The sequence below is a fragment of the Aptenodytes patagonicus genome, chromosome 6, assembly GCF_965638725.1.
Source record: "Aptenodytes patagonicus chromosome 6, bAptPat1.pri.cur, whole genome shotgun sequence".
Taxonomy (NCBI): domain Eukaryota; kingdom Metazoa; phylum Chordata; class Aves; order Sphenisciformes; family Spheniscidae; genus Aptenodytes; species Aptenodytes patagonicus.
The window spans coordinates 29,890,144-29,917,745 of NC_134954.1; the positions used below are offsets into that span (position 1 = coordinate 29,890,144).

Here is a 27,602-nt window from a genome sequence, read left to right on the forward strand (position 1 = left end):
ACCCGTCACTGCTATTCCTACTCCATCCAGCACCTCCGCATGACAGGGGAAGAGTGGCAGCGGATGGAGCACGGCAGAAGGGAGCGTCGCTTTTAATTGTCCTGCCATGCAGCTTAAAATCTGGGGAATTCCATTACCACCCTTCATACCACCCCCCCCCGCCCCAATAAAGGATGACTGGCCCTAGGGCACAATGCTCTGGTCCAAGGACACTTGTCCCCTCCCATCAGCCAGTATTACTTCTGCACCTTATTTTAGTCTCTGGTCACGGCCCGGATGCACTTCCATGAAGATTTGGCTTTGTATTCTCAAGAAGAGAGAGAAAAAATCATTTAACCTGCAGCATCCAGTGCTCAGCAGATGAGGCAGGTTGTGACACTAACTCTTGGTGACTTGAGGACATCCTTTAGCAGAGCCCCTGCAAGCCACGTGCCCCAAAAGCTACAGCAGCCATCTACCACTGGGCTGAGAACACGCAAAACTTGGTGCCGGGATGTCATGTCAGCACCGGCTCGCCATTTCTTGAAGCCTTTTGGATGATGGGCTCACATGTAGCGATGGCTAGTCGGACCTCGGTTGGGGTGGTTTTGTGCAGCTGTGCCTTCCAAGAAAGCACATTTAATACAAGCTTTTATTTATTCACTGATTTTTTTATCTTGGTTCCCGATCAAGACGGTTTCCCTCTCCCTGAAGGAACTCCTCAAGGGGTTTCAAGCAAGGACAGAGCAGGATCTGCCAGCGGGACACTGGAGCCGGGCAAACTGTCAGAGATGGGGTGTGATGGGTTTAAGAGCAGAGGTGTTGGGGTGTGCAGGCAGGGAGTGCGCTGCAGGCAGAGCAGCCACGGGCAGGGCCAGACCTCCTGAGCCACCACGAATAAATGACCTGAAATAGCCGGGACCCCGCTCCGGGGGTCTGCGGGCCCCCGCTGGAAGCCGCTTCTGCCCGGGCTAGGCAAACACCCCGGGGAGAGAAGCTGGCTCCGGCCGCCAGTTGCCCCCACCAACCCACCCCCCGAGGCGGGGACATCCCGGCCTGGCCCCACCGCGGGGGTCTTGCGGCTCCACCTGCTCCCGAGCCCCGCGACCCGACGGGGCGGCCCCGGGCCCGGGCGCCCCGTCCCGGCGGCGGGCGGGGGCGGCGGCGGGCTGGGCTCGGCTCGGCGCGGCTCCGCCCGCTGCCCGCCGCTGTTGCAGGCTCCTGCGGGGCTGGGGTTGGGGCAGGGCGGGTGGCGCAGAGCCGTACCGTTCCGTCCCCGCGTCTCTACCGGCCGCCGAGGGCGGGGAGGAGCCGGGGGGGGCTCCCCATGAAGCGACGGAGGATGAACAAGCTGTACATTGGGAACCTCAGCCCCGCCGCCACGGCCGACGACCTCAAGCAGCTTTTCGGGGAGAGGAAGCTGCCCCTGGCCGGCCAGGTCCTGCTCAAGTCGGGCTACGCCTTCGTGGATTACCCAGACCAAAATTGGGCCATCCGGGCTATCGAGACCCTCTCGGGTAAGCGAGGCGCCGCAGCCCGCCCCCCCCCCCCGCCCCGCCCGCCGGCATCCCCCCGGCTCCCCGCCCGCCGCCCCCTCCCCCCCCCGGCCTCTCCCCCGCCCCTCCGCCGGGGCTCCCCCATTCCGCTGACCCCCTTCCCCGGGCATCCCCGCCGGTCGTGTTCCCCTCCCCTCCCCCCCTCCCGCTCCTTCCCGCGGCCGCCCCGGCTCTTTCCAACCTCGGGTATTTTTCGCTGATTTTTTTCTCCGATTTTATTAAGAGGCGACCGGGCGTGGAGCCCCCCGACCCGCCGCCCCCCCAGCACCCGCTCCCCCTCGGGGACCATTTTACGAGGTGCCCTGCCCCAACTCACCGGGGGCGCGGAGCAAAGGGCGGCCGAAGGGGCGGCTGGGGGCCGGCAGTGGCGGCGGCCGGGGAGGCGCAGGCAGAGCACCGGCAGGGCGGGTACAGGCAGGCCGGGGCGGCGGCGGGGGCAGGCGGGCCGGGGGGGGCAGTGGGATGAAGGGGGGGGGTAGAGGGGTGGGCTGCCCCGGGGTGATGCTGAGCGCCCCGCTGTCTCCGCAGGGAAAGTGGAGCTGCACGGCAAAGTGATGGAAGTGGATTATTCCGTGCCCAAAAAGCTCAGGTAACCCCTCGCCATCACCCCACCCCCCTCATCCCACCGGGGGGGGGGGCTCCGGGAGCGGGGAGGCGGGAGCCCCGCCGGGTTTTACTTTCGCTCCGGAAAACGGAGGCGGGGGAAGGGAGCTCCCGGCCCACGGCAGCGCTCCCACGGGCCGGCATCGACTCCCACGGGGGTCCCGGTCGCGGGGCCGGGGGCGGCAGCAGGTCCCCCCCGCCCCGGTGCGGGGCAGCCGGGGGCCGCGGCGGGCGGCGCTGGGCGGGCGGGCGCTCCCCGCTGCCACCGGTGCGAGTGGAAAACAGCTGCTTTTTTTGGGGGGGGGGGAGAAAAGCCCTTTTTTCCCCCACTTTCTCCTTGGGGGCCGGCGGGGTGGGCTGGGATTTACACCGAGGGAGGTCGTGCCCAGCAGTGGGGCTGCCTGCACTGTCGGAGGATATTGTTTTTAATAAGTAGTTCAGCAATTTGCTCTCTCCAAACACCTCTTTCCCCCTTTATACTGCCAGAGGATCCAAAAACTCAATGCAGTTATATATTGGGTCGAAGCGCGCCCTCTTATTTTAATCAGGTGTAGGGGAGCACCGAGGCTGGACGGATGGGGACATGCTCGTTTAATAGAGAAAATAAAACCCGGGACCGCGTTGCGTAGCTGCCTCGTCGCAAGATTTTTTTCCCCCCAACATGTGTCGGGATAAAAGGTCTGTGCGCTGGGAAAAAAACATCGGATGGTCCTGCAGGATAATTTGCTGCTCCTTGGCATGGAGGTTTGGCCCGTGATTGACGCTCAAGTATTAATTTTGAAATTACGGGGGGGGGGGGGGGAGGGGGGAAATGCTGTTGTGTAATTGAGGCTCGGTGGGGGAATGGCTCGTGCCCAGCATCACGTGTGCTGGAGCGGGATTTCTTCTTCGGCAGGGATCACACGCTCTCTTACCTTAAAAAATCTTCAAAAACAAGCAAAAAAAAATCCCAGCTATAATATTTCTAAACTAAATCTCTGCAGCAGCCTTAGGCTGGTCTGCTGATGACTTTTTAAGAGTGATGGAGCCAGAAATTGGGAGTTTGGGAAGATAGTATGGGCCCGGGACTTGACCTTTATCATGTACGAAGGGGATGTAAACAAGGAATTCGTCTTTACCTAAATTCTCCATCGGGCTGGGGTGCTGCTACTTTTCTTTCCGAGTTTTAAAAGAAAAAAGACATTTAAACAGCCCGGAAATAAATGCTGATTTATTTTGCATCAGTCTGTTTTTAGCTGGCTCCAAGTTTTCTGTTCCAGCTCGGCTCCCCAGCTTCCTCAGGTTATTGAGATCTAATTTAAGCTGATATCTTTTTTCACAACTAAAAAAATATATATTGCTTTATATTAATATATCCAGTTAGCAGGGCCATGCCTTTGCCTCAGTAGATTATAGATTTTATTTTTATAACGTGATTTTTGGCAGGGAACAGAGCCTCACGTGGTCATGTTTTAGTCTCGTCCCCCCCCCCCTTTAAATTTGTAGAAAATCCAATTTTTGTAGTTGCAGTTGAGTCCCAGAGAGGCGCTGGGATTTCAGGGGGGCTCAGTCGGGTAAAATCCCCCGGTTATTTAAACGAGTATCTGCTTTAATTAGGTTTGGGGAACCCGAGCCCCTCTTGGCTCTCGTCCCCCAGCATTTCTGCGTCGCAGGGATGGGAACCCGGAGATGCCGATGCCCGGCGCTTCCCCTCCGTGCCCACATTCACCTGGAGTGCTTTATTTTTATAACCAAATCTAATATAGATCTATTTTACCAATGTATTTATACGTGTATAAATATGGTTTGATAAGAAATGGGCTGGAAAACACCTCCAACATCAGTACATAGGGAAGGGATTTCCTTGAGGTGCCTCCGGGAGCTGCTGGCAGGGGGTTGTTTCTGTTTCTCCGAAGGCATGAATTAAATGTGAAGGCGGTGAGAAGGAGCGTGAATCCTGCCCGCTTTGCCGATCTGCCTCTCACGAGTTAAAAATCAGCCATTCTGCTGCCATGCAAATGGTTTGGGCCCCTATAGGAAGGATCCAACAGTGTCTCAATTGTATTTTTTCCCTTGTATATGCTGTATTGTGCCTTGGAAAATTAAAGAAAAAAAATCACCCTATTTTTTATCAACATTTAAAAAATTTAAATTAATTTTTAAATTGATTTTTAAATTCAGCCGGAGCAGAGAATACTTTTATTTGCTTAAAGCAAGGTGATGCAATCCTGCTTCAAGAGCATTTTGTGTCCAGAGCGTGGCAGTGAGGAAAGCATCATCATCTTGTCCCTTAAAGATAGGTGGTACATCCCTGAAATCTTTGAAAATCCTGTTAATGGGAAAGAAAAAAATTTAAAAAAATTAGGGTTTGTTGTGAAATACGGAAAGTAAAACCCAACCACCCCAATGCTGACTTTTATACGAGGATTGGATAAAAATGGTGGGTTTAATAAGTAGCGGAGATGTAGCAAAGCCCCATTTAATGTCTCCAAACCAGTGAAATTTTCAGGTTCCTGATTGTGAAGGTGCCTTTTAATTTCTGCTTCTGCCATAATTTTCAGCTATGAGAAATAAAAGCATCTGAACAGCGCAGAGGGGGAGGCTGTCGGAGAGAGCTTGGGCTGGAAATCTCTGTAATATTAAAAATAATAATAATTTTTGCTATTTTAGTAAATGGCAAAACTTGGGTGGTTTTGCCCCAGACAGCAGTTGCTGGAGGGGTAGCGATGAAAATGCCTGCCCAAACAGCTTTGCTGGGGGTGATTTTATGGGATCTGCAGGATTCTCTCCTATTTCAAAAGGAATTATCTTTAAATAAGTTTCCTCTCTTGAGCACCAATTCAATTGTCTTTGCCGCGTATTTTGGCTTTATTTATTTATTTATTTTCCCCCACCCTCTTATTCTTAAACCCAAAATCCTGGTGATGTTAAGGCTCAGAATAAATGTACAAGCCCTTTTGTCTCCTTATAGGCAGCCCATCTTCCCTTATTGGTTGTCATCGATGAGATGCTTAATTAGGGGAGAGGAAATCCTTGTGCAAACCAGTTGCTTTGCCAGGAAAAGCCACCAGCACCTATTCACGCACGCGTCTATAAATACACGAGGAGCAGAAAAAATACTCATGGATCTCCAGTCCTAATACCTCCAATTTAAAAAATATCTCTAATTAAAAAAAAAAAAAAGAGAAACCTAAAGAGCAAGAAGAGATTTTCTCCAGCTGCAGCGTGGGGAGGGTTTGCTTTGCTTCGCCAAGAGAATTAAACTTGCTGGAGATACTCTTGTATATGGTATGATGGGTTACACTGGATTTGAAATTGAATTCGGAGTGCTAGAAGTGGGGCTGCTCTCAGTCCTGGTCCAAGTTTTAAATATATATATATATATTTTTAATATCTTTTGGTATCTTTTATATTTATATAAATTAATAATGTATCATTTAGTATTTAAAGTATTTAAATATATATAAGATACTATATATATAAAAAATACTTTATATATTTACTTTTATTATATATATATAAGATACTTTTAAATATATGTATTTTTATATATTTAAAAAGATACTTTTTAATATATATATTTATATATATACACATATATATGACATTGCCAGGGTGATGCTGGTGGCATCAGGCATGGGGAAACCCCCTCCTGCTGCCCGCTGGGTGCACGGCAGGTTTCCCGTAGGTCTCAGATGCTGTTCCCTATGGAGCTGGCCAGGAGAAACCCCGTCAAGCTGATCCTTTCCTAGACAGACTGGCGCTTGTTATAGCTAGGTGCGATGCCGTTGCTTGCTTTATTTTATCTCTTTTCAGGTGTGGGTAAACAGGGAGCTGGTGGCATTTGAGGAGTTTTATTTTTCTTTAGCTGTCTTTTTGCTTGGCTCTTTGCCACCTGCCGGGATGCGGGGATGGGACCGGGGTGGTATCAGCGATGCGGGATGGGGCACGGGCATGGAGGATGCAAGAGGGTGACTGAGGCCACACCGCCCATGCCATAGCACACCAGGATGCTTTTTGGTACCACCGTGAAGCCTACCTGGGTTTGAAGGCATTGGGGAGAGGCTAAAGCTGAAAGCAAAACAATACATGAATATTTATCATTAATTACCTATTATTTTTGTCATTTTATAGTTCCTCCAGTGGTTTGAACTTGCCCTTCTGCCCTGTTGGGCTTTGCATTGATGCCCTGCCTACCGCCACTCGCCATCCATCAGCCCTCCCCAGGGAGAGGCGGGTGCCACGGTGGGGGGGATGCTTGGGTGGCTTTTGGGTCGCAGAGGACAGGAGCGTGGCGTGGCTGACTGCCCCTGCAGCAGCTCTGCACGTCCCCCTGCCCGCTTGGCACACCAGGGCTCGCAGCATGCCGGGCTGGCAGCCCTGCTCTTGTACCGGGCTTGGTTTTCCCCTTCATCCTGATCCTGAATGGAGATGCAGGGGGGTGGCTCTCCCCTCCCCTCCCCCTGTCTTCCCCTCCCCCCTTCCCCCCCCCTTTTTTCCCCCCTCTTTCCCCCCCCCCCCGTCTTTGCCCCCCCCCCGTCCCCCCCCCTTAATCTTGAAAAGCTGTGACAGATGGGACGTTATTTCCCATTCATCCCTATTGTTAATACATCCCCAGCTCAGGGGGATGTATCAATCACGTGCTGTCCTCGCTGTCCCCCCCCGCTCTGTCCCTCGGCAGGTTGTTTGTCCTGCGGAAGAGGACAGGGCTTTAACATGAACGGATCTTAATTCCTTAAGAGTGTCAAGGCAAAGCCCCCAGGCTGGGAGGGGAACTGGAGCAGACGCATCCCGATGCTCTTGGCAACTGGTTGAAACTGGGGCAGCTCTTTAATGCTTATCCAGCCTGGCGCTGACAGAGCCATTGCTCGTTAAGATCTGGACTGGGTTGGGCGAGAGCAAAACTTGTTGACGATGACCCCAATAGACCAAAAAAAATATATATAATAATCAAAAGAGGCAAAGCCAACAGCTGCTTTCTTCCCTGCCTGGTTAGGGGAGCGTGCCCGTCTCAGGCTCCAAGTCGCTGGGTCTGAAAAATTCAGGTGGGACTGAGTTTGGACCTCACCTGATGACGAGCGTCATTTTTTGTGGATGTTTTCTTGCCTGGAACAAATATTTCATAAAGCAGGCAGGGCCACTGGGGAGACAGTAGGTTTCCAGCATGTTTCCCCTCTGGTTTTTTTTCCCCAGTTCTCTTGAAAACTGATTTTTATTGAAAGCAGGAGCTGCCAGACACTGTTTTCTCTGCCCTCGGTACTGATCTGAGGTGGAAGGTGATAAAATCCCTTTATGGCTTTATTACAGTAAGATAATACAAAGCTTGGATAGAAAATAATCTTCATTTTTTAGGGCGAAGAGCAGTGAAGCCATCCCTTGCATCCTGTTGTAAGGCTTATATTTAAGCCAGCTGAGTGAAAACGAGTTTCTGGTTCCCAAACGCTTATGGGAGGGGAGGGGGAGGTGAAGCCCCTCTGGAGCAGGAGACCAGGGGGTGGTGGGTGGTCCATGGAGCTACAGCCCGATGGGCAGGGGAAGGATGGGCAGGCGCAGGGAGGGCTCATGGAGGTTGGGCAGGGGATCTGGTGGCTTGTTTTCATTTCACAGCTTTGTCTCATCTTTATTCTTCTTCCTCTGTGTCCCTGGATTTTGGGGGTGGCTGTTATCTGTTATTTCCCTGGGACCTCTGGGAGGGGTAGCCACGAAACTGTGCGAGTGCTGCTGCTTACCTGGGCTGCTGGAAAGGGGAGAGATGTGCCAAAAAAAACCCAATCCACCTGATTCTTGGGAATAAACCACAACTTCTAAGGTATCTTCTGTTTTATTGCGTAATTTCAGCAAGTACAGATATCCAGCACACGGCACGTGAAGCTCTTGTTCATGGACATCAGCTGGTGATGCTGGTGGGGCGCAGGTGGCCGTGGGTTTTCTGTCTCCTTTCCCTGCACGGCTGCGATGTCGACCTTGTGATTTCGGTCTAACTGATGCATGAAATATAGCACAGCTCTGTTGTGGATTATTTCATGAACCCAGCTTACAGCCTCGCTTGATTGGCAAGCCGGCTCCTTCATCCTGCGTGTGATGCTGGCTGGCGCACAGTACCTGAAACCCAACTCTGGGATGGAGGAGATGTTTCCTCCTTGAGCCAGAATAGCTGCTAGTGAGCAGGACCGTTTTTGGTTTAATTTAGAAGGGCAAAAAAGCCAGTGAACCTATATAAATCTGGTTTCTTTAGCACTTGAGGCTGATGCTTGGTTGCCACCGGGCATTTTGTCCTGGGCTGGGCACTGACATGGCTGGTGGGAGCGTGATGCAGAAGGATACAGCTCTCATGGTTATCTGAGGGCAGCTTGCTATGGCAGGGCTGGTGGCACCACGTAATTAAGTATTTTTCCACAAACTCCGTGCCCATAGTTACTGGTTATTATGATTTATTATTATTTTTTTAATTCCTACCAGCCTGCTGCAAAACACGTTGGGTGAAACGTGGCTGCTGCCTTCATCATGAGGTCCTGTGCCGGGGGTTGTGTGCATGCGCCGAAATCAATCCCCTGTCTCCCAGGTTTTGGAAGGAGCAAGGAAAATGAAAATAAAGGAGTTTTCTGCCCCAAAGTTCTCCCGGGAGTGGTGTTGGAGGAGGGTGGCCTTGAGGTTTTCTGCCCTGTCCTGCGAGGACCACGTGTGGTCCATGCCCTGGCCCTGGGAATAACACATCCATCCATCATGGCCCCAGATATATATCCATCAGTCTGTCAGTGATGACTGCATGTGGTCCAGCACTGCATCAACCAGGTGGGGAATTACGAGAGTTATAAAAAATACACCCAGTAGGAATAATAACCTTATTTTAAATGCTGAGTGGTGGTAATGAGCTGCTGGGAGATCTGCCAGGTGGTGGGGGGTGAAGCCTTGAGCACCATTTGGGTATCTTTAGAGGCTCTGCATCAGCTCAGATGGACGTTGGAAGTGGGAATATGCTCTAGTGTCCTGTTGAGAAGTGGGATTATGTGGCACCTTGCTGTGGTCCTTCTCTTTGGGTGTTTCAAGAGGCGGGTGAGTTGCACGGAGGGGTGAGGCAGCACCTCAGGGGACCAGGGCTGCCCTGGCATCTCCCTTGGCAGAGGTGTAGGGACACGATGGCCCTGGTGCAATTCAATTCAAGGCAGAGGCTTTTCTAGGGTTGCTGCTGACACCGTCGCAAGGGGACCACGTCTGGCCAGTGTGCTGGTTTTGCTTGGATGAGCTGCTTCAAAATGCCCCACATCCCCCGGGCTGCTGGGCTTTGGTGACAGGGTGAGTTGAGCCACATGAACCCAAAAAGGAGAGTAGCTTCTCCGTGGTCCAGCCTGTGGCATCCTGTGGGTACAGATGGTTCCCAGGCTGAGGGAGGAGGATGGTTGTAGCGATGCTTTGGCTTGCAGCTGAGCGGTGGTGCCTTGGGATAAGGCAGGTGAAGGTGCCACCAGTTCTGTTTTGGGGCTGGAAGGTGGTAGAAGTAACTGGGCAGCATGGCCAGGTCTTTCTGCCAGCGGGGAGAAGCCAGTCCTGGGCTTCAGTTGGGCTTTTGGAGCTGAAAAGGGCTTTTCCCTGGAAAGCTTTCAGGTGCCGATGGTTTGAGACTCACTGGCACTTGGGCTGGGGTTTGCTTGGGCAAATTGGCCTCACTGTGTGCCACCGCTCAGCTCGGGAGCAGGATGCATTGCTCAGAGCAGGCAGGATAGGTCCCCTTGGGAGCTGAGCATGCAGCACCTCCTGGGACTGGATGTGGATGCCTTAAAATAGCCCCTCTGGGAGATGTTCATGGGTTTTAAAAATGAAACATGTCCTGTTTTCTGGAGTGGGCCCTGCAGAGTGTTTGTACCAGGAGTGGAGGTGTGGGGTCAGCCACGGGTGGGTGACAAGGACAGGCAAGAGAAGGGTTTGGGCTGTTGGTGAGTAGTGCAGGATTGTCATTGCTGTGGTCCTCCTTGGGCCAGGTCCTCCTCACTGCCTCCTTCCTAGCATGGGGTGGGGTGGGAATGGCTTGAGGATGGGATGGGGTGGGGTAGAATGGGGTTGGCTGGGATAGGTGGGATGGGATGGGGTTGGATGGGATGGGATAGGATGGAGTGAGATGGGATAGGACAGGATAGGGTTGGATGAGATGGGATAGGATGTGATGGGCTCAATCTTGCTCCTTGCCTCACAAGGATCTTACAGCTGCATTCCCAACACTGAAATCCCTCGTGGCGGCTGGGGACAGAAGGAGTCCATGGCTGCTGGAGGAGAGGGATTTGGTAAGCCTGCAGGAGAGCACCATTTTCTCTAGCTCTGGCTTCCACTCTTTTTTGCAGTGACTGGTTTCTTTTGATGGGCAGAGCCATCCCTGTAGAGAGACACACGGCACAGGGGGCAGGTTGCGAACGGGGCAGGGCTCTTGGCCGGTGTGGAGGTGATCGGTCAGCAAGGACGGCCATACACAGGACCCCTGGAGGAGGATCTGGCAGGGGCTGGCCTGGGGATGCCAGCTGTCAACCCCCCACAGGGTTTTATTGAGTACACCTCCTCAGTTGGAGGTGAGCGTAGGGTTTGTTGTCCTTTGCTGACTGCACCACTGACCATGCCTGTTTGAGCAGCACCATGAGATGGTGCTCCTTGGTGGTTTCAGCTCCTTTGCTTGACTGTGGCCATTCTCATGGGATGAGCTGTGGATTTTGTCTTGCCCTTGCAGCCCACATCTCAAGAAACATCCTTTCCCTGCCATACCTTTCTCTCTTGGAGCCTGCGTTTTATCTGCTGTGTGTGGGGTGGATGCCCCAGGTTGCTGCACGTATTCTCCAGCATCCTTACAGTCATGTTGCTCATGCTCTGCCCCGAATTCATGTTTCACAAGGCATTCACAAGGTTGTCCATCACAAGGTTCTGGTTGTCCTGTGCTATTAAATCAGGAGCAAGCGGAGTGTGCTGCTGTGGTAGAGGCAGAAGGATCGTGTCTGGAGCACACCAACCTCCAGCGCTGCGGTGCACAGCTCTCCCCAGCCCTGGCTGCTTTGGGTCTGCACGGGCCAGCCTTTCCTTTGGTTCTTGCTGTGCCCCACATTTCCTCCCTGCCCCCAGTGTCTGGCCCCAAACTACCTTAGAAGCTCTTTATCTGCCAAAATTGTTTGTGGGGTGCAGAGGTTCGGGGTGCACATGTGCAATGAGCAGTGAGTGCGGGGACCAGCCTCGACGCTTGGGCCAAAGTTTGAAAGTCTCGTTTTCCAGCTGTTGAAGACTGCTGGTGGAATCAGGGTGTTGGGTGTTGATGATTTGCAGGTGAGCAGAACTCCTCCTGCCTCCTCCTGCAGGATTTGGCCCAAAGCCCCTGAGTGTTCCTGGCTGTCTGCTGGGGCTGCTGGTGGCTGCTTGCATGTCCCCACGTAGCATTCACGCTGGTGGTACCAGTTCTTCCAAGTGTCCTCCTTGAGCTCGTCCCAAGGAAGGGCAAAGCTTCGCAAAACCAGCTTCCAGCTGCTGACCGGCTCCCAAAACCTGGCTCTGTGTGTGGGGTGGCTTGGTCGGAAAACTCATCCCCGATGTTGGGAGAGGTGGTCCTGCTCTGCTCTGATCAGAGCATTAGAGCTGGACCAGGTGAGAACACAGGACACTGCTTTGGTCGGAGCTGATTGACTACAAGCAGGATTATGAATGCTGGTCTGGGTGAACAGTGGATGAGTTCATGGCTTGGCTGGATCCTCCATGGACTCGGGTGTCTCAAAACTCCCCACTGCCCGTGCACGTCTTCTTGCAGCTAGGCTGGGGAGGTGTTTGGTGGTCTTCCTTCTTGGGAAGCCTTTGCAATGCTTCCTGTGTATCCATGCCCCAAGGCTGTACCACGGCGAGGTTGGGAGTGCAACAACGTGAGGCTGGGTGTGTTGACCATCTCTAAGGGCAGGCTCCTGAGGATATGTATTTAGGTTTCCCCACAGAAGGCAGCCCCACATTGCTGGGGAGGTGGTGGACATCAGTAGGATGCACCTTTGGAGAGCCCCCCTCAACGGATAGCAGGGCTGGCTGTGGTGGGTCTCAGGGTCCTGTCCCCCTGTCCCCCTGCAGCTGGCCAGCCTGGGGCAGTGCTGTCAGGGGTGTGCGTGCGTGTGTCCCGGCCATGCCTGTGTGGCCGTGACTCTGCAGAGGCTCATTTCAGGAGGTTTCCTTGGAAACCCGGCAGCCAGCACGAGGAGGGAGTGTTCCCGAGACAGCTTCGGCCCCAGTGGGAGGTGACCGGGGCAAGGCTGGGAGGAATGGCTTTCCCCAGGGCTGAGCTGCTTCAGCTCGGCGTGGGGAAGCAGGATGCTTCAGCAAGCTCTCAACAGCTGCCGACCAATTTCCATAAAGCCTTTGCCCTCCTGCTGCAGTGTGCCTGCAGACCCTAACCTGGCTTTGTCTTTACAGGAGCAGGAAGATCCAGATCCGAAACATCCCCCCCCACCTCCAGTGGGAGGTAAGAAGCGGACAATCCTAAAAGCATTCTAAAATTCATCTCCTTCTCCATCAGTCATGCCGAGCAGCATGAGCTGCTCTGCTGGAGCGTGTGGTCTGCACATGGGCCACCTTTACCTTCCCAGTAACCCCAGGAGGGAGGTGGAACATGAACTGGGCTCTATCTACTGCCTGCTTGTGGGTCCTGGAGCCATGGGGCAGCTTTGAGCAGTGGGGCATCATTGGGATAATGGGATGCAGGTGGGTGAAGGCATTTAAGCAGTTGGGTGATGCTGGCTCTTTGGAGGGTGTCTGTGGGTGAAGCAGGCTCTTCCCCTGCCTGCTCCCTGCCTGTCCAGCAGCCTCTCCTGCCTGCCTCATCTGCCCTGTTTGCTGCTCTCTCCCCCAGGTGCTGGATGGCCTGTTAGCTCAGTATGGGACGGTGGAGAACGTAGAGCAAGGTAAGATGGTCCAGCATGGTCCTCATCTGCAAAAGTCCCAGTGCTGCTCCCCAGCTCTGCCCACACCAGAGAAAACCCAGTGGGGTGAAACCTAGTTTTCCCAGTCTTTGGGACTGGGCTAAAATGTTTTTCCCTGTGGACACAAGCCCTGCTGGCAGAGGGGGGGGCCGCCCGTCCGGTGGCAGGATGGTGATGGCCATCAGTCCGCCATCCCCAGGGCTTCTCCTGGTTGCTGGCAGATGAAAACCCAATTGTCCCTGCAAGTAAAAACGAGATGAGTGTTGTCTGGGGTCCGCTGGTGGATTGGTGATGTCCAGCCATGCATCCTCCTTGGTGAGGGTGGCAGGATCAGGCCTTGGCACCTTCTGGTCCTTTGCCAGCCCACCCCCATCCTTGTGCTGTGGGAAAATACAGAGGTGCACAAGTGCACACGCTGGCGCAGTGGCTGGGGCCGTCCCCCACGGGACAGGCATTACCCTCCCACTGTCCTCACCTGTGTCCCCTCTTTGGGGCATACTGGTGGGGCCAGGAGCAGCGGCGACGTCTCTCTCCTCCCCTGCTCTAACACTCCTTCTCTTGCTTTTCTCCCAGTCAACACAGATACAGAAACAGCCGTTGTCAACGTAACGTATGCAACTAAAGAAGAAGCAAAAGTGTAAGTGGGTTTTACTTTGTTTTGTCCATATTTTCACACCACCTGAACTTTTCCTGAGGAATCCCAGGTATTTTCCCCCACCACTTTTCCAGGCTGCTTCTTGTCTTCTTCCTAAGCCTCCTTGGGTTGTTTCTAAGCTCTTACAGTGTAAACTTCAAGTGCCTTAAGGGCTGTCTGTATATCTTGAGATACAGCAGGCAGATGGTTTTATCTTGAGCTCTGTCACCTCCCGTGTCTTCTGCCAGCAGTCAGCTCCACGTGCCCCTCTTCGCTCCACTGCTGGGTGGTCTCTTGCCTTCTCCCCTCGCATGGGAGATGGGGTTTCTCGTGGTGCCCCATCATACATGCCCAGGCACCGCTGGACCAGGTTGGGGCCATCAGCCATGTGGTTGTCCCCTCTTCCTCTGTGCCTTCTCCTCTTGTCTCCAAGGGGCTCCCAGATGTGCCATCTTGCAATTCCCTTTGGACACTGTCCTTCCTACAAGGTCCTCTGCAGGGTCGCAGTGGCCTTGTCTTCAGGGAGCAAAGCGCTCTAGAAAGCTGAGGGTCAGGTCAGATAAGCAGTTTGTCAAGGAGTCGTCTTCCCAGGTTGGAAGTCCAGACCTAAACTGGGAATGGACCAGATTAATCACCAGTCCGACCACCCAGCCCAAGCTGCTGAAGAGTAGAATATGGTGAAGGAGGTGGGAGAGATGGTGAAGAAACACTGCGATGATGGGAGATATAAGTACCCCCCGCCATTTGGGGAAGATTCAAGTTGGAGACCAAAATATTCAGAGACTGTCACCTCCTGCTTCCTGGAGCCCAGAGAAACCGGCTGATTGAATTTTAAAAGGCTTTTGGAAAGTTCTTCTGCCATGGACAAGAGAGAGGGCCTTCAGGTGGATGAATAATTGGTTAGAGGAGGTGAGAGGGAGCCAAGGGGTCCATGGCCCATTTCTGCAGGGGAGAGAGAGTGGCAGAGGGTAAATCACCTGCATGTTGTGCAGAGGAGTCGTAAAGGAATCAAGAAAAACTTTAAAAGGATGGAAGAACCCATTGAGGCTGTGCATCAGTGCTGTAGGGCTGTGTGAAGACATGCTTAAAGATTTATCGTAGCCAGCAGAGGAAAAAAATTACAAATTAGGGGTTATTTCAGAAATGCAAGGACTATTTCAAGCAAAATGCTTTGTAACAGGTTTGTAGAGACTTCAGCCCTGTGCTAGAGACCAGCATTGTTAGCTATGAGTAAGCAGTAAGCGCATCTCATACTTAGCAGCCAGGGTAGTTTTGATATGACCAAGAGCCATGTCCATGCAGACCCGATGCAGGAAAGAGCCATGGATAGTCAGACTGGTTCCCAAGTGCAAGTGTTACCAAGTTCGGAGCAGATCTGTGTCCTGCTATTTAACATCTGAACGTAGGGCACTGCAGTGCAGGAATGTGATTGTGATGGAGAAACTCGTAGCAGAGGTTTTTGTTGATGCTGAGTTGATGTGCATCGAAAGCAGGATTTTCCAGTGCAAAGTGGAATATGAGGCTTGTTCTGTTTTTGGGAGAATGCTGCGTGGTGGGAACAGCAAAGGACAGAAAGCTATAGCTGTACAGGATGGTGTCAGAGAGAGATGTCCCAAGGCCATGGGATATGGGCCATGTCCTACTTTGAGTCCCTCTGCTGATAGGCGTTCCAGCGACTTCCCGTCTGTGTTGACCCATCGCGAGGTTGGACTTGCGAGGACAGAGATGAGGAGAATGATCTGCTGGTCCAGGAGGCCAGAGGAGAGTCCTCCTTGTGCCTGTTGGGGTAGCCATGCTGGGCGTGCTCCAGCCTCGGCTGGCCGGAGGAAGGTGCCGTGGGCTGCAGATAAAAGCAGCATGAGCTGCTGTGTCTTGGGATGTGTGGCAAGAAAGGAAGATGAAGAGTCTCACCAACACAGCAGTGCTTGATGCTTTGGAGTAAGAGGCTTCAGGGTTAGAGAAGATGCTGTGATCCGTCACATCCAGCCAGGCTGATGCCTGTCTTGGGTGGTGCTCAGCAGCTAGACACAGAAGCAAGTGATGGGAGAAAAGGTCGGTGGTATATGTGGGTTTGTGGGTATATGTGTTTGGTTTAGAGCACCAGAAATGGGTGAAAGGAAGACCTTGGCAGAGAAATTGGACTGTGGGGAACTGCAGTGATTTCAGAGAGGGACAGTGAAACTGCAGAAGTCCTCGTTGGATGTGAATTTCGGGCCTGGCAAGGAGCTGCTTGCAGTGGTGCATTCATACACCTGCCTATAAATAGCCAAAGCAAGATGCGGTAGGAAGAGGGAAGAAGTACGGCTGAAGCCATGACTGCTTGCAGAAGTCATCACAGACTCACTGTGGCTGAGCATCGCATTGCTGAGGAGGGGCTTGGGGGGAACGAAGAGTCCAGGTGCTGCACCCCCAGCCTCACCAGAGCTGGAAAGGGAGTTGGGGTTCCCAATAGAGGGGCACCACGTGCCGCAGCCTTCTCCTTGGAGCGGCAGCTCTTGCTTGGAGCCCCTCTGTCACCTTTTCCATGTCCAAAAAGCCCGTGAGAGCATTTCCACACTGTGTGATAGTTTCTGGCCAGCACTTTCCTTGGGTGAAGTGGCAGATCCCCAGGCTGGCATCCCACCTCTGCTGGGGGGACAAGCTGTGTGCCAGCCCTGGCATCACCCACATGGGAGGGGACATCGTCCCATCACACTATGGGGCTTGCTCTGCAAAGGGAAAGTGGGGGACTCTGGCTTCCCACGGCCACCTTCTCCAGACTGGGGAGGGAGGAAGATGCAGGGTTGGGGTCTACAAGTGCAAGTGCTGGGGGTGCTGGAGGGGTACCCATCGACCACTGTCTACAAGGGCAACTGGTGGAGGTTCTCTCCCCAGAGAGCGCCTCACCGCCCCCTGCCTTTCACTACCTTGCAGAGCAATTGAGAAGCTGAGCGGCCACCAGTTTGAGAACTATTCCTTCAAGATTTCCTACATCCCGGATGAAGAGGTGAGCTCCCCTCCGCCCCCCCAGCGATCCCGCCGCGGGGGCCACTCTTCCAGGGAGCGGGGCTCCTCCCCGGGGGGCTCCTCGCAGCCCAAACAGCTCGATTTCCCACTGCGGATGCTGGTGCCCACGCAGTTTGTTGGTGCGATCATAGGAAAGGAGGGCTTGACCATAAAGAACCTTACTAAGCAAACCCAGTCCAAGTAAGTACCTCGAATGGTTTTGTTTCCTTCCGTAGGGCACTTTAGGTCCCCGGTGTGGGTCCTCCATGCACTCAGGGCTTTTGAGTGCCGGCCAGCGCTGTTTTCTTGGGGTGCAGCCTTCAGGGGATGGTGGCAGAGCCCATGTCCTAAATGGTTCCTGCTGGCCAGGGGGGTCTGGGTGCGGCAAGACGGGGATGCACACCAAAAACGGCCAGGAATGGGTTTCTAAAACCTAATCATGAGAATGGCTGGGGATGAGGCTTTAGGGAGAAATGGCAAGTTTGGGGATAAAATGCTGAAGGGTACAGCGGCCGGTGCCCACGTGGTCTTTGCCCTCGGGATTTGCTCATCCCGCAGTGCCCCGTATGGGCTAGAGCTGTTGTAGGGGGAAAGGGGGCACCGTGGGAGCGCTGCCTTGAGAAGGATGTGCTTTTCGTAACTGTTTGAAGCCTTTTTTTGCAATCTAACATTTTTATTTTTGAAGGAAAAAAAAAAAAGGGAGGGGACTGTCTTGCCAAACTTTTCCATGTTTCTCTTGTCAATGTTCACATTGATTTCACCTCTGATTTTCTGCATGGTTTTCCTGCATGGTTTGTTCCTGCCGAGATTTGTTTGTGTTTAACCCAAAGCTGCCTTCTCCCATGCTCATCATCCTGAACCTGGTGGTCGCACAGGACATAGGACTCCTGTACCAGAACATCCTCCAGGGCGTCCTAGTTCTCAGAGAAGCTTTTAGAGGCAAATTATTTGGTAATAGCACGTCCACTTGAGCAGGAGGTAGGAAGACGCGCTGCTCTGCAGCTGAGCGAGCTGAACCCCAGCATTGGGTTTGTGGGAAGAGGTACAGAAAGGGGGCAGATGCATAGGGAGAGGAGCTCTTCGAGCCCGGCTAGCCCTAGAGTGTGGCCACCTAGTAGCTGTGAGCTGGTCCTGGTTGGCTGCAAGCCCTTCTTCTCCAGGTGAGTCCCCTGGTGTGATGAGCAGGAGGTGTAGCTGTGTCCTTGCCACCCAAGACTGGAAGGTTGCCCTTTGCAAGCCCTGAGCTTGGCGAGGAAGGTGGGAGGCACCAGCTGCTGGTTTCTCCCAACCACGAGGCCAAATGCTGCTGCCTGGGGCAGTTTCTGCCACTGAGCTGCCCCTCCTTGTGGGTTGGCTCCCCATGCCTGCCCCGAAGACCTGGTGCCATGGAGGAAGGCCGTGCTCCATGCTCTCACCTCTCCTGACCTGCCCGAGGAGGCCATGTGCCATGGCGGGGCACCACCTCTGCTCCAGCCTTGGGCAAGGGGGACCTCATGCACCCGGCCTGGGCAGTCGCAGGAGACTGTTGCCTTCAGTTTGGGGTGTCAGCCCGCAGCTCTGTCCCGGCTCAGGCCACCCTCACCCACCGGTGTGATGATCGGACGAGGGTGCTGGTGACATCCTGTTGCCCGGTCCCCACTCCTACCCAGAGCGACATTGGGTCCTGGATTCCTCTGGTCGCATAGGACTTCGCCACTGTCTCCACACACAGTGATGCCCAGAGATGCTCCTGAGCTCCAGGGGACAAAACTGTCCCCAGGTTGAGCCATCTTCTTCCTTGGCTGAGGAGGAGGCCAGACCAAGAGCCCACCCCAGCAGACGACCTTCCACAGTGATTACAGCCCTTGTAACTTGATGAGGAGAGGACCATTGCTACCAAGCAGCCATGGGGCCAGGATAATGCTGTGTACACGCCATACCATCCACCTTGAGAGGGCTGTCCCTCATGGCCACGGCTCTCTGAAGCATTCCCAGCCCCCCTGTAAGGTGTCTTGGAGGTTTTTCCTGCTGCACCATGGGCAAACCTGCCATGTCCCTGTCCTACCATCCCTGTTGTCAGCTGCCCTGGTCTCCCCTGCCTGCAGCACCCCGGGGTCCCAGGAGGCTGCTGATGGGGTGAGGGGGTTGAGGGTCCCCTTCTCCATCCTCCCGTTGGACTGGAGCTGTGCAGCAGCAGCACTGGGACATGCTGGGAAGTCCAGAGCCCTCCTTCACCCTCCAGCTCTTTGGGATAGGACATGCCTGAACACAGTGGCCCCTTCCTGGCACCCCATCTTCTCTCTGCAAATTGAGCTTGTGCCTGCACATCCAGGTTTGGGATAGGTTGGAGGTCAGCCAGAAACTTGGCCTGTGTCCCTCTCCTGGGCTTGTCCAGAGTACTTGTCGTGTCAGTGCGTCCGTTCAGCCCATCTGTGGCTCTTGGCCCTTCTTTGGTACAAAGGCTCAGCTGCATGCCCCATCTCCACCAGCCTCAACTGCTTATGGGTTCAAGAAACTGCCTGACTTCTGTCTGTGGGGTTTGTTGGGGCAGCCATGGATTCCTCATTGGTTCCCCCTAGCTGGGAGCATCAACCTGGTGTGAGATTGCAGCACCGCTCTGGAGCATGGGCCTGTCATCGCCTCTTGTGGCACATCGTGATGCGTTTGCCTTCTCCCTGGCAGAGGGGGTGGCAGTGGGTGTCCCCATGCCTGCTGGGCGCAGCCTCTGAAGGAACAGATCCTCCAAGTCAACCTGATGGAGCTCCACAGCTGGGAGCACCTTAGAGGGTGTCACACAGCACGCAACTGGGTCACTGTGTGCTGTAGACATAACCAAAGGGCAGGGAGAGCTTGGTGGTGCCAGTCTCTCCAGCACCTCTTTGCACAGTCCAAGCAGGACCAGTCTCCTACCTGAGCAGCTCTGGCTGAAGCTGTAGGAGATCTGGAGAGATGTAGCCTGCAAAGGGGATCAAACTCTGTCTTCATTCCCTCTTCGATGCTCAGATGAAACCACCCTGGAGTCCCTTTTGAAGCTGGTCGGGTAGGCTCTTCCCTTATCTCAGGGAAGGTTCACCCAGCTGCTCCCCCTCTACCTGCAGATGAAGCGTCCTTGTTCCTACGTGCTGGTTCATGAGCTCCTGGAAGAGTTGACCTGTGCAAACCCACCGTGACCTGCAGCATCCAAATGTGGCGCTGGTTAGGGGTGACTGCACCACAACCCTTGGCCTTGCATGCACAGCAGCACCCATCAATGATCCCGGTCAGGATGGGGACCTCTTACGAAAGCAGAGATGTGGCCAGAGGGCACTGTGTTGGAGCTGAGCGCTGGTGGCATTCACTGAGTCGCTGAGCGGCCACTGCTGCACCTTCTCAGAAGATCTGGACCAGCCCAGCCCTGGCTGCAGCAGTGACAGGGACGCCGAGGTGGTGGCTGATGGCAGGATGACTGCACGGCATTATCCTCCGGTGGGAAGAGTGTGCGGACTCACGTGGAGAAGATGGAAAGGTTGCTTACCCCTGTTCTTCAAGATGCGTGGTTGACGTGCGGGAGTCTCCTACCCTGCTTTGCTTTCTCCCTCTCTCTCAGGGCCTTTGCCAGGTACGGTTGAGCGGTGAGGAGCGAGCTGGAGGCACGTGCCTCCTCCCCGCCATGAGCTGAGGGGAGGACCAGAGGAGCTAGAGCATGGTCCCTGCCAGTGCGCAAGGGAGAGCTTTCTGGTCTCCCGTGGAAGGGCGTGAGTACAAGCGCTGTTGTTGACGTGTGCCTCCGTGTCGTGACAAACACTGCCTACGGGTAAGTTGTCTCTCTGTCCCGAAGGACACGCAACAGTCATGGCAGCCGCTGGTCACTGGACAGCCTCAGATGTTGTACAGAGAGAGGTTGAGGTTGGAAGGGACCTCTGCAGACATCAAATCTGGTCTCGTGCTCCAAGTGGGACTGGTGTCAAAGATGATAGACGGGGTTGCTCAGGGCTTTTTCCAGTTGAGGATTTGTTCTGCCCTCTGTTGATGCATCGTTTGACATTGATTGACAACCCTCAGCTCCCAGGCAGACCTCAGGTCATAAAGGCAAATGTAGCTCAAATCTGATCTAAACCAACCGAAGCGAAACACTACCTGGACTTGCATGAAACCAGGTGATGGTAGATGTACGTCAGCGAGACCAAGGTTCACCCCAAAGCTTGAGCAGGCATTGAAATGACCTTTTCTGTGAATAGCAAGCTCAGCTCCTGAGCTCTTGAAAGCCTTTGTGTGACACCAGACGCATCTCAGGGGGCTCCTCTCTGCTGGTTGTTTCGCCGTAGGGTTGACATCCATCGGAAGGAGAACGCCGGTGCCGCTGAAAAGCCCATCACCATCCATGCCACACCAGAGGGGTGCTCCGAAGCATGTCGCATGATCCTTGATATCATGCAGAAGGAGGCTGATGAAACTAAATCGTAAGTACGATATTCAGTGCCCCTGGCTCAGCAAAATGGGCAGGTTTGGTGGAAGAGAGGTAAACTCAGCCATCAGTGGAGAAGAAGCCATCTTCTGTCACCCCCCCACCCCCGAGGGAACTGCTGACATTTGGAGTTTCAGGATAGAGTCATGGGTCAGTTAATAACTTACAATTTAGTAACTTCGCCATGGTGTGGTTGACAGCGCCGTAGAGACCAGGTGCGTCCAAAGAGCGTGTAGGAAAACTTGGAGAACAAAACCCCATGAAATACAGATGTCCCATTGGGCTTGGGAAGTCCCTGAGCTCCCGTTCCCCAGAAGCTGAGTAGATACAGTGGTGGTTCTCCTCCTTCCACCACATTGCTACTGGCTCTTACTGGATATCGGTTTCCTGGCCAGATGGAACTTTAGATTTTATTTTTTAATCCATTTTAGAGCAGAAGAGATTCCCTTGAAAATCCTAGCACACAACAGTCTGGTGGGGAGGTTGATTGGCAAGGAGGGCCGCAACCTCAAGAAGATCGAGCAGGACACTGGCACAAAGATCACCATCTCCCCGTAAGTCCTGGTGAACACCGAGCCATCCCCCTCCATCCAACATGGTACGGGCAGCGCTGGAGCCAGAAAACAGAGCAGTTGCATCGTCCATGCACGTTCCCCATCCTGGTTGTGTGTTCTCCATCCCAGGTGGATGGTGGCACTGGGCAGGAAGAGGGCATGTGGTCCCACACTGTCTTGGGGGGGGAACCCTCATCTTTGATTTGAGTTTTCCTTCTTTTTTTTTTTTTTTTTTTTTTTTGACTTGGAAAAAGATGTAACCATGTCTCGGCTTTTGTCTGTGGGCTAGTTTGCAGGATTTAACCATTTATAACCCTGAGCGGACCATCACGGTGAAGGGCAGCATGGAGGCATGCTCCAATGCTGAAGTGGAGATCATGAAGAAGTTGCGAGAGGCCTACGAGAACGACGTGGTGGCTGTCAATGTAAGCTCCCAGCCCTCCTGCCTGAGATGCCCCTGCTTCAGAGCCACTGCTGAGGTGGCCAGAAGAAAACTGGGGGGGTTGTTGATCTGTTACAGCAAGGGCTGGCCCTCACCCGTCATGTCCACACTATATGATGAGAACCCCCAAAACCCCACTCTACCTTTTACATGTTTCTCCATGTCTTTGCTTTCCCAGCAACAGGCCAACCTGATCCCTGGACTGAACCTCAGTGCTTTGGGCATCTTCTCGACAGGACTGTCAATGCTTCCATCCACCCCAGGCACCCGAGGGGCTGCAGCAGCTGCCCCATACCACCCGTTCTCAGTAAGTGCAAGAGGTTTTGGGGTGCAGGAGATGCATTCTTGGGAGCAGAGTGGTCTGTAGACTCTCCTGCTGTAGCTCTTGGGTTTGGGAGGACACCGTAGCTATAGGAGCCATCTCATGGGGAGCCTTGAACAAGAGCTCTGACTCTTGGCCGTTTGGGGAAGATGCTCATCACAGCAGTGAAGTGGAGAAGACAGTGAATGAACATGGCTTGTCACTCCTTGGATTTAGCTCCCTGGGAAGATCAGCTGCATCCCCATGTTGTGTTGAGCTTGGTCTCACGTGTCTCACGTGTTTAAGGACTTGTGTCCCAAGGGTGCTGCTCTCTGAAGGTGGCTGGGGGCAGCCTGTGCCGATGCCAGCATGGAAAAACCATGTAGGTGGTCTTCCATTCTGACCACAAACCCACCACTGGGCTGTGATGGTGTGGACTCAGTTGTGCCCTGGGCGTCTGGTCCCAGTGGCCATGTGAACCTGCCGGCATCGCTGCAGGGCATGCGGAGCATGGCGTGAAAGGGGCGCAGCGTGCAAATGAGCAGCATGCCCTGTACAGCCATCAGCCTTGATCCCTGCCCTAGCACCCAAAGGGTCATGCTTGCTGGGAGTTGAGCTTCACCTGATTTTGTAGGCAAGGGTTTTCCTTTCTCTTGGGGTGCTGTGGCTGCTGAGACCTGGGGCAAAGCAAGCCTGGGAAGGAGTTTCAAAACCACTGAGGTTGCACGCAGGCAAGGACAGTCCAGCATTGGGAAGACACATTGGCCAAAGTGCTGATGGGGAAGGTCCATCCCCAGCCCACTAGCACCTGCAGAGCACCCTTAGGATGGCCAGGCTCTGTGGTCTGTCTCTGTTAGTCTCTCTAAATACATCTGCTGAGATGCTTTGGATGCATGGCAACCGGCGTGCGGGTTAATTTACTTGTGCTGTTTTCTTTTCCTGGCAACGCCAGCAGCAGAGCAGTCGAAGGAGAACGGTGAGTGCTGGGCTGGCGGTGCGGAGGGGGCGGATGAGTGTGATGTGTGTGATGGCCCCGGAGGGCACCGAGAGGGTCGGTCTGTCTGTCTGCACACTGCCAGCCCGCAGAAGGGAGGATGCTCTGTCTGTGTTGGCCGCCTGAGCAAGCGCAGCCTTGCCGTTAAACCACAACAGGAAAACATCTGCTTGAGCATTTGTTGGTGTGATGGAGAGGAGTCAGGCAGGTCTCCTGAAGGGCAGTGGTTGGTGCTGCTTCACCCCAAAGCTTTGCGTGGCCTTTTTCAAGCCACCCTGATGAGTCCAAGAGGAGCAATTGCCTCTGCCATCATTTTTTATAGTAAAACAAGGAGCAGGCAAAAAAAAGAACTAATAGGAAACCAGCTTGGCTCTGTGGCAGCTCCTTCCCCACAAGTACTTTGTGTTTCATACCTCAGAGTGGTCATTTCTGACCATGTCCTCAGCAGGACTTGGGGCCAGTGGCTGTAGCTTAAACCAGAGCTTTAGAGACCTGGCAAGGATGGACGATAGGGAAGGAGCCTCATGGTGAAAAGGAGGAGCTGGGGACATGCAGTGCCCTCCCCGGTTATGAGGACTGGCTGGGCAGAAGAGGACACACTGGTGTAGGAGACACGGAGCAGCCTGTGGCCAGAAGCAGGGGATGGACATGGGGAGCATGCAGTCGGTGTGAGGAGGAGCACAAAACCTCAGCACAGCGGGTTTAAATAGAGGGCTGGGAGCAAGAGCAGTGTCTGCCATGGGCAGGGGAGCTGGGTCTTCTCCTCCTCCACCTGAGAAATGGTGGTTTGCAGGTAGCATCTGGTTGCACTTGCCAGAATCCAGAGCAGGAGAGAGTTGTGTCTACTGCCAGGAGAAGTGTCTGATGTATTTGAGACACAAAAGAGTTGAAGAGGGGTTGGGTTGGGTTGGGTTGAGTTGGATTGGGGTGCTGGCATGTACCCCTTTTGGCCTTGGAGAGACCCACTGCTTTCTCCCCATCCCCAGCCCAGGTCTTGGAACATCTTCTTCAGCCTTTGGTTTTTCTTCTCTTGGAACTGGAGCAGGGAAATGGTGATGGAAATCGGAGTCAAAGCAGACGTTTTGCTCAGTTCTCACCAAACCCCCACCTTCTCCGCAGGGGACTGGTGGTGGTTACAGCACGGTTTTGGCATTCCAGGGTTGCGGCTGCTCCCAAAGGCTGTAGGGGCCAGTTTTCTGCTACAAACGCTGGCAGGACACAGCCAGAAAAATAGCAGTGGGGAGGGACTGGGGGTAACTGGGAGCCCCCGTTCACCTCCCAGCCCCATTGTGTTGTGCTGCAGGCACAGGATCCAGGCTGCAGCTCACCCCGATATACCCTCGGGTGCACCTGTGCTCTCTGGGGTGGGATTGCAGAGGCTGAAGGGTTGTCCTCGTGTCCCTGCCAGGCTCATGGTGGCGGCACAGTGCTCTGCATCAGGCTAGGGTGGCCAGGAAGGGGCTGGCACGTTGGGGATGTCACTGACCCTCATTTTCTCTCCCACCATAGAGCTCCTCGGCATACCTCTCAGGTCTGTATGGAGCCCCCCCAGCCAGCGCCTTCCCCCATCAGCACCCCGTAAGTGCCCTGGCACCTCCGTCCATGAGATCTTTGCTCGGGCACCTTGGGAGGGCGGGCATGTGGCCAAGGCGGGCAGCTGCTGCCTTGGGATGCTGGCAGGGGAGCAGCCACCCCCTGGTCTGGCTGGTCCTCTGACTGTCTCACTCTTCCATGCCCTCGCAGCTGCCAGAGCAGGAGGTTGTGAACTTGTTCATCCCGACGCAGGCAGTGGGGGCCATCATTGGGAAGAAGGGGCAACACATCAAGCAGCTGGCACGGTTTGCCGGCGCCTCCATCAAGGTGAGCAGGGTACTGTGGGGCTGGTCCCAGGCTTCATGCCTTGGTGCCTTGGTTTCTCCTTCCTACTGCCGAGGGCAGCAAACAGGAGTCCTCGGGGAGTGGTTTTGCTCCCCAAATTAGAAACCCAGTCCTGCAACACCCTGGTTATTGCCCCTGCTTGCCTGGGAGGGGATGCCCTTGCTTGGGGGGACGGCCCACATAGGGAAAGTCTTGCCAAAGCAGGGCCACGCTCACGCTCCTTCTCCCCCATCCCTCTGCAGATTGCCCCGGCAGAAGGCCCCGACGCCAGTGAGCGGATGGTCATCATCACGGGGCCACCTGAGGCTCAGTTCAAGGTGCGCTGGTCATGGAGTGGGGGGGATCTTTGCTCACTACCGTGGTTTTGATGCTGCTGGAAATCAGCACATCATCGCCCTCAGGTAGGGAGGGCACAGCAGGCACTGCCAGGACCGCTGTCTGCCGGTTTTACTTCCCTTACGTCTCCTCCCCAGGCCCAGGGGCGAATATTTGGGAAGCTGAAAGAGGAAAACTTCTTCAACCCAAAAGAAGAAGTGAAGCTTGAAGCCCACATCAAGGTGCCTTCCTTCGCCGCGGGCCGTGTGATAGGCAAAGGTGGCAAGACGGTAGGTGGGGGTTGCAGGGATGCCGTCCCCTGCCCTGGGGCTGCAGAGCTGGGCATCACCCATCACCCCTGCCCACCCTGGGAGCAAAGCCCAGGTGCTCAGTGATCGCAGCAATGTCTTGATCCCAGCCCCATGTCCTGGTGGTGGCTCTCATTGGGTGGTGACCGTCCCAAGGTGGGTGACAGGGTGTGACCCTCGGCAGCCTGGTGCCGTGTTCTGGCTCGGAGCCGGGGTGACACCAGCAGCAGAGGATTTTGGCTCTTCCACAACAAAACCCACCTGGGGCTCTGTCGTTTGCTCCAGGTGAACGAACTGCAAAACTTAACTAGTGCAGAAGTCATTGTGCCACGAGACCAAACCCCAGATGAGAACGAGGAGGTCATCGTTAAAATCATTGGGCATTTCTTTGCCAGTCAGGTAAGGTTTGGCTGTGGCTTTTCTGATATTCCCAGACAGTTTCATCCACCAAGGAAAGCTGCCGAGTGCAGCGTTGCCTGAGCATCCTGCTGCTCTGTTTTGGATGGTTCCTGTGCACTCAGGACGCACTAAAGGTGTTTCGGCAGCTCTCCCCAGCTGTGCTAGCACCAAAATTAAAGATTGGCTTGATTTAGCTAAAAATATGTCTTAGACACTATTCATAGTGGCGCCCAGGGTGTGAATCGGCTCCTCCCTGGCATCAGTGCTGGCGGGGAGCTCCCGCAGGCACCCGCATCCCACCTGGGTGCACGTACCACAACCTTGTCTCCTGACTGCTCAAGCAGGATGGCAGCTCTCAAGGAGTGATAGAGGAAGAACAAGTTAAAACCCTGCGGTGCTCCGCTTGCAGCTGTGCGGGAGCAGAGTGGCTCCTTCTTTAGCACATTCTTAATTATGGCTGTGCTGAACCATGTGCTTGTCCCATAATTAAAAGCTCGGAGGGCAACGAGCAGTGAGATGCTCAGTTGTGGCTGCGGGGGGAACAACCACTCGGGCTGCTTGCAGTGCCCGCCCTGACCCTCAGCTCTTGCTTTTCCCCCCAAGACTGCACAGCGCAAGATCAGGGAAATCGTACAGCAGGTGAAGCAGCAGGAGCAGAAACATGCTCAGGGAGCCGCGGCCTCGCAGCACAGCAAGTGAGGCTCCCGCCGTGCTGGCCAGCACCACCCGATGAATGTAACCCCACTGCCGCCACCACCGCCGGACCTCCCAGCAGGTCAGGGGAGCAAACCAAAGACCCCCCCCGAGCCCCCTCCCCCAGGGCTGGGGTGCTGTGAGGATGCACAGCAGAGGGGTACGGGGAGGGCTCTCTCCATCCCACAGCCTCCCCCTTACTCCATCGCCTCCCGACGCTATCCCTTTAGTTGGACTAACATAGGCAGAGAGAGAGGTTTTGTTTTTTTTTTTTCTTTTTAATTTCCTAAAAGCCACCCATTTCATCCAGGCACGGCCGGGGGAGCTCACCCGGTGTGTGGGGGCTGCGGCGCACAGCGTGGCGCTCATCAATTTTAGAATTAATATATCGATAACGAAACTAATGCCAATTTTTAAGTTTTGTAAGAATTTTTTTTAATTCTTTTTTTAATTTCAGAGGGGTTGGGGGGGAGTGGGATGTTTGTTTTTAGCAAAAGCAGGCTTTTCTAGAGTTTTAAGGAAAGGAGCTAGTCCATTGGTTCTCTAATGCACAGTAGAGCAGAGATGTAGGATTGCCAGCGGGGGGGGGGGGGGGGAGTGTTAAAAAGCAATTTCTTAAGGGCTTTGAGAAGAGCAGTGC

The 27,602-nt window shown here is 54.3% G+C and overlaps 1 protein-coding gene across 4 annotated transcripts; it reads left to right on the top strand.

Moving 5' to 3' along the window:
- Positions 1–1,240: 1,240 nt before the first annotated feature.
- IGF2BP2 (insulin like growth factor 2 mRNA binding protein 2) lies at positions 1,241–27,487 on the top strand. Of its 4 annotated transcripts, XM_076341799.1 has the most exons (18): positions 1,241–1,496; positions 2,064–2,124; positions 12,531–12,579; positions 12,967–13,018; positions 13,610–13,673; positions 16,584–16,656; positions 16,789–16,856; positions 20,939–21,073; positions 21,510–21,632; positions 21,922–22,057; positions 22,253–22,381; positions 23,328–23,351; positions 24,879–24,947; positions 25,113–25,229; positions 25,490–25,564; positions 25,721–25,852; positions 26,156–26,269; positions 26,873–27,487. In XM_076341799.1, the coding sequence occupies exons 1-18, from the start codon at positions 1,307–1,309 to the stop codon at positions 26,966–26,968; spliced, it is 1,707 nt and encodes a 568-aa protein (XP_076197914.1). In that variant the 5' UTR covers positions 1,241–1,306; the 3' UTR covers positions 26,969–27,487. The 4 variants fall into 4 exon arrangements, with proteins under 4 accessions (XP_076197914.1, XP_076197911.1, XP_076197912.1 ...); XM_076341796.1 differs by having other exon boundaries at positions 16,584–16,856; XM_076341797.1 differs by having other exon boundaries at positions 16,584–16,856; positions 23,331–23,351.
- Positions 27,488–27,602: the final 115 nt, after the last annotated feature.